The sequence below is a fragment of the Podarcis pityusensis genome (assembly GCF_964106645.2).
Source record: "Podarcis pityusensis genome assembly, chromosome: 7".
Taxonomy (NCBI): Eukaryota; Metazoa; Chordata; class Lepidosauria; order Squamata; family Lacertidae; genus Podarcis; species Podarcis pityusensis.
Window position 1 is genome coordinate 7,042,943 of NC_138031.1, and position 10,720 is coordinate 7,053,662.

Genomic DNA, 10,720 nt, shown 5'->3' on the forward strand with positions numbered 1-10,720 from the left:
AAAGGGTTAACTCCAACTTTGAACAGTGTGATTTACTGTTGGTTCACTCTTTTGACAGTGCAGTTCAGTCCGTTGATTGTGCTCTGCTGCACAACTCTTCCTCCCGTGAAAGGCAGTCATATCGGATGTTTTCCTCCCCTTTTGGTTTGACTTTCTGCAGTGATGCTCAACTTCACTTTCTTCTCATTTTCTGAAATGCTAACGGTCATTTTTTTAAACATATCTGAATCCGAGCAAGATGAATATAGCACTCACCATTTGGCTGCTGTACTAAAGATGTAGAGCTTCTGCATGTTAGAGCCAACAGTGATTTACTCCCAAAGCAACACCAAGAGTAATTTCAGCTTTTATATGCCATCTGTGTTAGCAAGTAGCAGCAACACCAACTGGACTCTGTTCACAAAGCTCTTTCTTCCATTTGCTGCTGAAAAATATGAAAACAGGTCCATGTGGTACAATGGGCTTTTTCTGTGTCAAGGGAAGAATGAAACTTTGAAATACTTTTGATGTTCCCATTTGACCGTCTCTGAATGTGCCTTACCGTAATATTCTGCTACCCACATAGGCCTGTGCAAACATACTTTGATCATTTGACAGGAACCGCTGTCTTTACACTTTTATAGGTGGCTAGTACTGCGGCTGAGTTCAGGAAATAATTAGTGCCTCTACACATACACGCCCTAAATCAATCAGTCTAATTGGCTGTGAAGAATATGAAATAAATTGGTTTGATTAGAGGTTACTGTCTTGTGACCTTTATAGTTTAATTGGCTATGGAGGAAGGATGCTTGGAACAGTTGCATGCGTTGTGATGTTGGGTACCAACAGAAGAAAAGAGCAAAGTTATGTTTCGTTCATCAGTGTTGGAGCGCAGGTTGTATGGGCCACCTGACTGGTCAGCTTTCAATAAAGATTTAATAATAATAATAATAATAATAATAATAATAATAATAATATTTTATATCCTGCCCTCCCCACCAGCCAAAGCCGGGCTCAGAGCAGCTAACAACAATAAAAGTAACACAACATTCTAAAATCCATTCATTCTAAAATCCATAGTACATTGTCGATTCTGAATGCCAGTTTGACACTAGCAAGAACATAAAAGAACCTTGTTGTCCACCTAGTCCAACATTCTGTTCCCACAGTGAATAACCAAATGCCCATGGGAAGTTCACAAGGATCTGCCGTATTAATTCTCATTTGGCACTGTGATACATTTCACAAGAGGAAACATTTCAAAAGTATGTAGAAATGTAACTTTGTGACATTTGGAGAGAGTGCACAGAGATCTAGGATGGGATGGTAGCTGGTTTTTTATATTTTTATATTTTATTTTATTTTATTTTTTATTTATTTATTTAAAAGTTACTTTATTTTTGGGATGCTGAAAACAGGTACTAGCTGGGTAGCTCAGGTGGTGTGGTGCTGATAACACCAAGGTCACAGGTGGTTCAATCCCTGTAAGAGACAGTTGCACATACCTGCATGGTGGGCTAGATTTTTTCTCAGGGCCTCTTCCAACTCTATGATTCTGTGTTATATCTATGTGACTCTTCTCCTGAACGTGAACCATGTGCAAAGTGGGGGAAACGTCACTTTCAGTCTCTTTTCCAGAGATGTGTGTGACTTTGGGAAGACAGCTGCTAGTGAGTAGGGTTGCGATAAAAGATATTCCAGTACCTTAGAAGCATGCTGCCATCTTCCCACTCATATTGCAGAGTAAAAAAATGGAAACAGACTGAGTGCGTGCTGGGGAAAAAAAAAACCTAGGCAAGCTTTTCTTAGTATAGTAGCATTTAGAAAGCTGTTTTCTTTTGCTTAGTGGGTACTGGTGAATATATGTGTTACGTTGCAAATTTGGCTGCACATACCCTGCTCCTAAAAGTCACCCTGAAAACCTGGTGGTTTATTCTTGGCATTGCCCAAATGTCCATTGTGTTAGTTCTAGAACCAACAATTCAAAACTCATTAGTCATCATGCGTCTTCTCCCAAACATAATCACAAGGTGTTGAAAGTCGTGATAAAGGATGATAAAGGTCAATGTTTACACAGTATAGAAAAATGGTTTATACATTGCTGGGTAGATGTGGTTCCGGCGTGTGAACTTTCCAATTTTAGTTGGTTTATTTTGGTGCAGTGAGACCGATAAGGATTCAAAGTTCCTGAAGCACAACTTATTGAGTTTGTCATTTTGGGTCTTTGCTTCGCAGATGTGTCGGTGGAAGGAAAGCTCTGTGACTGCGATGTTGTAGCAGATTGCACAGTCGGGGACACGGTGAAGCTGGAAGTGAAGCTGACCAACTGGAGCAAGCGCAGCGTAGGTCCCTTCTCGCTCACGGTGATCCCCTACCAAGATTACCAAAATGGCGTCCACAACTACGATCTCCAAGATGGCATCACTTTTGTTGGATCCAACACCTTATATATCGATACGGTAAATCCATAAATGACCATATGTTGTCTGGTTCCGCATTAGAATGTTGAAAAGATGTTGAAAAAATGTTGAAAAGCACAAGTTTTCTGTGAAAGGTATCTTGGCATATCTCATCCATTGCATCATAGATCAAGAAGTAGACTTCAGTGCTGGATATATCTGCTTCCTAGAGGGTATCCCAGAGCTTATGCTAAAAGAGATACAGTGGTACCTCGGGTTAAGAACTTAATTCGTTCTGGAGGTCCGTTCTTAACCTGAAACTGTTCTTAACCTGAGGTACCATTTTAGCTAATGGGGCCTCCTTCTGCCACCACATAATTTCTGTTCTCATCCTGGGGCAAAGTTCTTAATCCAAGGTACTATTTCTGGGTTAGCGGAGTCTGTAACCTGAAGCGTCTATAACCCAAGGTACCACTGTACCTATATCAGCCACCTTTTAGAAATCTAAACTTAAGAAAATCCTTTAGCATTCTACCTTTCAGTTTAGAATTTACTGTTTTATGCACGGTCCCCTGCTGACTCATAGAATCGTAGAATTGGAAGGGGCCTTGGGTTAATCTAGTCCAACCCCCTGCAATGCAGGAGTCATCCAACCAACGTGAGCCCCGAACCCACAAACCTGGGATTAAGAGTCCTGTGCTCTACCGACTGAGCTATCCAGTCTCATCCAGTTACACGCTACACAAATGTGCTTAACTCCTGGTCCACACATGGGAAAGCAGTTGCAAAGTGGCAAGTGGTGGCCTCCTTCCTCAAAGTACTTATGGGAAGCACTTGTGGAAGGAAATCACAAATGTTTGTGCACTTTGATGAGTGGTTTGAACTGTACAAGTTAAGCCAAATTTGCCAAATTTGATTTTCTCCTCTGACATGAATTGTGATTGAATTGGAGTGCTAGCAACATCACAACCACCACCATCATAATTGCAGAGCAACTTTTCAGCTGATTTCTTGAAGAAAGCCTTCAGGAAGCAGGGATCATTCCCTTTGGGGTGCCTCCACCATTAAGTAAATGTTTGAGGTTCTCCAAGTTGGAGATACAGTAGAACTTGGCAATGAGCCTACAAAAACAAGTGAGAACTGTTTGAAGGGGCCAGAGTGCCATAAGAAAAATTGTTCCACAAAGAGAGAGGAACACAGTGTTCTGGTGTTTACATGCTAATTCCATAAGCCTCCAACCTCTAATAGAGGAATTTGAGTGCTTGGTGCTAAGAGAGAACATAAAACTTCTAAGAAGACTAGTGGAACAGTGAGAACCAGGGAAATATGGTTATCCTTGGATATGAGCTCTATAATATAGACAGAGCAGAGGAATATACACACGCACAAAATTGTGATGGATGCTGCTCTCATCCCAAACCCTAGAGATGAAGAAAGACATCAAGGCAGTAACTGAAGGAGAGAATGTTGCATTAATGGGTGATTTCAGCTGCCTGCACATTGACTGGGTGAATGTAGTGGCTCTTATTATATTATTATTGCAGCCACTGCTGGAAACTGGAAACTAACCCTCTGAAAGGAGGTGAAGAAAAGATGAATTGGAGCAGAGTCACACATTTCATCTCTGTAAAACGTCTCCACTGTGCACTTAAGTGCTCTTTTCACATTAGAAATGCAAATCCGAACTGCGAGTGAAGTTAACCTTGTATTTGAAAAGATGTATCTCATGCACACGCACTCATTAGGAAGCCGAGACTGGCTGTGCTTCTTGTTGAGTGTGCTTTCTTTAGCAAACCTGGGTCTGTGAGATGTAATAAACGAAAGGCCCTTAGAGAGCAGTCAGGGAAATCCAAACCAAACCTCTTTACAGAGTATTGCTAGACCAAAAGCTAAGCTGATTTTGCCTCAGGTGGTTATTTAAACTATACCTAAAACAGCCACCAAAGGCAGAGGATGCGTAGCTCTCCGGTTTCTACTATCTGGATTCTTCAAGTTCTATAGCTGGGTGACCCTGACAAAATAATTTGGGCCTTCATGGTTTAATCACTTGTCTGCCTACTGCTGCTCTTTGTTCCAGAATCAAAGCTATGAGAGAGCCCAGTTCACCCCCCCCAACCCCCCACTTTTACCTTGATTGATGTTCCCTTTGGCATTCTCTTGGCTGCCTAAATCCAGCTACTTTAGTAATAACCCTTTCACTTTGTGCCAATATTCCCCCCCCCCAAAAAAAGTAATATGTTACACCAGACCGGACGCTTGCCAATTTAAAAGCAAGCAAGCCAGTGCAATTCTTCGCGGCTCTCATCCCGTCTGTAACAACCTGCAACTCATCTTTCAACGCGTCCCCGTTTTTACCATTGATATTCTCCAGACTTGTAGTTTCAATCGGATCTATAATAATAAAGGGACACCAGAGCTTGGTTTCAGTGATCCATCTGAATTTTGGAAGAACAAATAGGACCCATGACAAAGTTTTGTGGTGAATATTTATTCACTCCAGGATACATTCCCATAAACTGCAGCAAAGTTCACACATACAAACACCCGATCAACCCTCTTCTCCTCGCAAATGCAGGTTGATTGAGCAGGCCAGTTCCCTCTTGTTTCTCACCCCACCTCCAGTTTTGTCATCTCCCACCCCCACTCACAAAAGAAAAAACACCTTAACATTTTAGAAACTCTGGCGTTTCATAGGCCATTTAGGGGTTTTTCAAAATGATTGGTTTCCTTTAATTCACCATCTTATATGTTATTATTACATAAGGAGTCCCCACCAAGAAAGTAGAAATTTCTGCCCTTAGGTGACCCCATTTCACTTCCTGATGACAGGCACTCAGTTACCCATGTTCACTACAGGGCCTCGAACAGGAGTCCTCCCCCAGTTCCACCTGGATATAGGAAGAATTGAACCTGGAACCTTCAGTGTGTAAATGCTTTGCTACTTAGCTATAATCCTCAGCTGAATTTTTAAAGTTTTATCCCCGCCACCCACCGAAATGTTTGGAAGTAACATGATCAGGGTTCTGGAAACCATGCCTTATGAGGAATGGTTGAGGGAGTTGGGTCTGTTTAGCCTGGAAAAGAGGAGACCAAGTGGAGATATGATAGCTACTGTATTTTTCGCCCTATAGGGCGCACTGGCTCATAGGGCGCACCTAGTTTTGGGGGGGATAAAGAAAAAAAAAATATTCCCCCCCCCAGGCGCGGGGCTGGGGAAGCCCGAGCTTCCCCCGACCCCAGCCCCCAGAACAGGCTGCTATCCACAAGCCTTGGGAGCCCGGCGGGAACTCCCACCGGTCTCCCCAGGCTTGCGGATATCTGCCTGAAGCCCGGGGCACACTCTGCTGCGCTCCCCAGGTTTCGGGCTGCAGGCTGCTGTCCGGCTCCTAAGGCTTGCGGATAGCTTCCTGAAGCCTAGAGAGCGAGAGGGGTCGGTGCGCACCGACCCCTCTCGCTCTCCAGGCTTCAGCGAAAGCCTGCATTTGCCCCATAGGACGCACACACATTTCCCCTTCATTTTTGGAGGGGGAAAAGTGCATCCTATAGGGCAAAAAATACGATAACTTCAAAGGATTGTCACATGGAGGATGGAGCAAACTTCTCCAGCTCTGGAGCATAGGACCAAAACCAGTAGATTCAAGTTTGTTGGAATCTCCTTTCCTGTCAACACCAGGAAGAACTTTTTGGCTGTAAGAGCTGTTTGACTGTGGAACGGTCTCCCTCCAGAAGTGGTGGACTCTTCTTTACTGGAGGTTTTTAAGCAGCGGTCGGATGACTTCTCTCATATATGATCTACTTGAGATCCCTGCATTGCAGGAAGTTGGACTAGATTACCCTTAGGGTCCATTCCAACTCTACAATCCTATGATTCTATTGATCTGCAGCATACAGATAATGAATATTCTGCTAAAATACCTCCCTTCCCCCATCTCTTGCAGGTTAAGCCAACAGAAAATTCGGTGTGCGTTGGAGCCCTACTCTTTCTGTACACGGGCGATTTCTACTTGAACATCCAGTTCCACGAAGACAACTCCAGCAGGGAGCTTCCTCTCTCGTGGTTTTGCCTGCCCAGCGTTCACATCCGTGCTGCTCAGCCCGTGATCCAAACTAAGATGTAAATGTGCCGTATAAAACAGCATTAGTCACCATGCTCAGGAAGGCTGGGCGTTGCCTCCACATGACCTTAGTTTGTTGCTTTCCAGTCTGATGTTTTCATTTCTCTCCCTCCCCGTGAAATGCATTCAAATACTTCCCACAATTAGCTGGTAGTTACTGGAAGCTCGTTTTGCTGATTTGAGAAGAAGTGAATGAGTATACTAGGGAACACAATTTTTCCTTATTTGTGTATGGTTCTTACAGAATAACATTCCTTTCTCTTTCGCCCAAAGATCTTACATTGTTGCTAAAATGCAGCATTGGGCTTTAGCAATCAGTTTTTAAGATTCAGACTTAAAATGGAGTATATTAATGCTTGTCTAGATAGGGGGCATCTAATACATTCTTGCAATATGGGCAGAATTCCTAAAGCCGCTTCCTTGAATTTTCAGCAATATTATAGAAACTTTCAAATATACCAGAAATGCAGGCTTGTAATGCAAACTCCTTTGACTTGCAAACTCGGGTCTAATCAGCAAGATCACATATGCAAAATAAAAGCCACACCAACCACAGAAAGCGCTTCATAAAGAAGTACTTCATATTTCAACCACATAGTGTGCTGGTTATTAGGAAGCAAAAAGTAAGTTCCTGTTGGCTTCATCATATGCACATTGGGATCTGAAATAATTCAAAATGGTGTCAATCACATAAGTTAAATGTCAGCATTGTAAGGATATTTCTCTTTTTTTGGTAGAGGAATTGCTTCTAAGCCAGTGACACAGGTATTTGCATGAAGAGTCTCTTTCTCCTCACACCACCTTGTTCCCTAAGTGTGCATTTTCATGCGATGTAGCTTTTGATCTGGCATCAACTCACAGTGCTCTGGACTCCTGGAGAAAGAAATTAGGACCATGCATTTTTGTTTAGAGGTTGCCCGACTAGAGACATCGCCTGCTGAAAATCCCTGCTCTGACCTTCATTTCAGGATGGCTGTCTATCCTTCTAGGAAGCATTAACCCAATAGCTAGAGAAGTGACTTTGTGCTTTCTTCATCGTGTTGCCAGATGTTTAACGGCAGGCTTTCTCCTACTCCTTGCTTTGGATGACCAGAAAATATTGTGCACTCTCGTCTACTAATCCTGATCATTTATCCTGATTGCGCCCGATAACATTTACAAATGGCCTAATATTTCTGTATCATCTTTGCTCTTCCGTTTCTGAACTCTTCCATAATACCTGTGAAACAGCACGTGTCAGCTCTGAACTGCAGATGTATGCATTCTCTCCAGATTGCAGTCCATTCCGCTGCTGCTCTCTGGCAACATCTGCTTCCTAATAGATGCCACTCTGTGCAAGGTGACTTTTGAAGCTTGGTCCATTACAGAAATGTAGGATCTAACCTCCCCCTTGTTAACTTTAATGGATTATCTGTTTTGGCACTCTCTCAGTTTGCCTGCTTGCATTCTCCCGAGTGAGAAAGGGTAACTTTGCAACGCTGAAGATTGTTAAGTTTCTGGCCAGAAGTACATTTCCTATTGCGTTATTTCACAGATCTGTATTCCGAAGGAAGTTGGTGTAACCCCAGCTGTGCTTAATCTCTGAGCCATTAACATATTAGATTCTGCAATTGCACTTGCAATAGAGTTTTAAATGCAGACTGTTTTCCAGGTCTTTCTCCTTTTCTGGAAACGTAGGCAGATTTTCCCCCTCCAATCTGTAATGGGCCAACTTTCACCTGTAAATCAACTGTAAACCCCAGTTAGATGAGTTAAACCATTCTTTGGTTTTAAAACTGTTACAAACCGAGAGCAGAATTTGGTCCGTTGTGTGTATATGCTGATATATGCTGGTGAAACTCAAATCGTATGTTAAGTTGAACTTGCCAAATAAATATTTGTCCATCTGCCTCCCTCCACCGTGTATGGTTTTCCACTGTGGTTTTACTGCTTGTAATTATGTGACACCTCGGCTGCTGTTATCACCTTGTGCCTTAACAGAACAGTATCAAATTACCCCTCGGTCTGGAATTCAATTTCACTCTATTTTATCTAGCGAAATTGGGCTTGTTAAATGATAAAGAAAACAATAGATGCATATGGACCAATAGGTTTTTTTTTTTAAAGCAACAACTGTAGCCTCCTTCACAACCACCACCATATCTTTATAGGAAATGTTTCCGGCTTTAAGGAGCTTATAGTCTAAAAACAAAGGAGGAGGAGGGGGGGGAGAGAAGCCCTGGGATATGTGGTAAGAATGCAAGCAAACATGGCTGCACACAGATTTGGCTAAGCTTAAGGTTAGAGGGATGGGGGTGGCGCTGTGGGTTAAACCACAGAGCCTAGGACTTGCCAATCAGAAGGTTGGCAGTTCGAATCCCCGCGACAGGGTGAGCTCCCGTTGCTCGGTCCCTGCTCCTGCCAACCTAGCAGTTCGAAAGCACGTCAAAGTGCAAGTAGATAAATAGGTACCGCTCCGGCGGGAAGGTAAACAGCATTTCTGTGCGCTGCTCTGGTTCGCCAGAAGTGGCTTAGTCATGCTGCCCACAAGACCTGGAAGTTGTACACCAGCTCCCTCGGCCAATAAAGCGAGATGAGCACTGCAACCCCAGAGTCGGTCACGACTGGACCTAATGGTCAGGGGTCCCTTTACCTTTAAGGTTGAGAGATCAGGTATATGGGATGAAAGAATAAAGACCTCGGCAATGCAGGAGCAATGCAAAAGGCGTGAGCGTGAAACTTCGGAAGGCATGAGTGCAAATTTGTGCAGGACCCTTGTTCTGGGTTGGAGACCTTACCATGAGGTCAGATGAATGAATATCCACTGGTGGTTGTTAAGGGCAGCAGAATGGAAGAGAGACAGATCTGATCCATGGTCTCAGGGTTTCCTGGGGAAGCCCTATGAAGATGAATGAGAGCAGCACAAAAGAGTCAGAGGAACCAGGGTGGTATTCTGGCCACCAAGATGGCATCTAATGGGAAAGTAGTATGGAAGCTGGTCTTCAGCCAGGCATGGTCCTTCGCTAACAAACACCTTCCATCTCCTTATATAGTGTTTTAATAGCTGCTCTAATTTATGGTTTTGTATGTTGTTGGGTCCATTTTAAAGGTGCCCTGGCCCTCCTGAGACTACGAAGCAGCCTGAAAACGCGATAAAGAGCATTGTTTTCCAGTTCCTCTCGCTGCAGGCCCCTTGGGCCACATTGTACTATTCTGGCAGCTGCAGCCCTGTGATCTATCTCTGTGTACATCTTGTACATTAATGGAAATGTGTCAGCCATCATCATTATTGCTTTTTAACTAGCCTCTGCTGATTGAAAAATTGACATCACCCTCCTGCTTTGAAGGCAGCAAGAAGCGCAGCCATTTGTGGGAGTATCAGATGCAGATCACAAAACAAACAGATGTTAGTGGCCAAATCTGGGAAATTTGATTAGTCGCGTCACATGCAGGGCAGCTGGGGACATATCTGGCAATGTTTTGGCCTCGTTTAAATATTTAACTAGAGTTTAGAGCGTACATAGCACCTTTTTAAAAAAGAATTCTTTATTTTGTAATGCCTTCGTTGGCCTCAGAAGCCACTTTTTAGATGCTGAGAATGACTTTATGCCCTTAGATGGGTGTTTTTCATCTTCAGGGACTGAGGAACATAGGAAGCTATCTTAAACTTGTCTGTCTGACCCAGTGTTGTTTCGTCTGATTGGTAGCTCCCAGGAGTTTCACGCAGAGGCCTTTCCCATTACCTGCTGCCTGGTGGTTTTGACCAAAGTAGTTGCTGGGGATTGAACTTATACTCACAACCCAGAGCTATTTTTTCTTCTCCCAAGCCTGAGTTGGCTGTGATCCAGCCACACCCAATTCAAGCCCGTCTCTGCTCCCAGCAAAAAAGCAACGCGACAGAGAGAAGCCCTGAACAGTGGTTCGTTCAGAGATGCGACGGCCAGCCTCCTCAAAGCGGGTAATTGTGCTGGGAATAATTGACTTATCCGATCACACCTAATGCAGTAAGACAGCGGGGAAAACTGCCCTTAATGAAGACTGAGTGGAAGGTGGCAGGGCCAGAGCAGTGTTTCATTCCGGCACACAGCAGGTCTCTGACACCACCTCCAGCAGGTGGATGCTTCAGTCTCACAGGAGCTTTTAATTATGTGTGACAACATGAGGTTTCATGACTGATAGCATTTCCTAACACAAGATACAGTGAAAAATGCTACATTTGATGCATTTAAGAAAGTGGAAGAAAAATCT

The 10,720-nt window shown here is 43.6% G+C and overlaps 1 protein-coding gene across 3 annotated transcripts in view; it reads left to right on the top strand.

Annotated features, from left to right (window-relative positions):
* The window catches only part of TRAPPC9 (trafficking protein particle complex subunit 9), a 279,315-nt gene extending 270,936 nt beyond the window's left edge, over positions 1 to 8,379 (top strand). For all 3 annotated transcript variants that reach the window (XM_081012512.1, XM_081012514.1, XM_081012513.1), the window contains 2 exons: positions 2,215 to 2,438; positions 6,317 to 8,379. In XM_081012512.1, the coding sequence (XP_080868638.1) occupies positions 2,215 to 2,438; positions 6,317 to 6,496 (404 nt within the window). In that variant the 3' untranslated portion in view covers positions 6,497 to 8,379. The remainder of the gene's footprint in view (positions 1 to 2,214; positions 2,439 to 6,316) is intronic.
* The last annotated feature ends 2,341 nt before the right edge of the window (positions 8,380 to 10,720 follow it).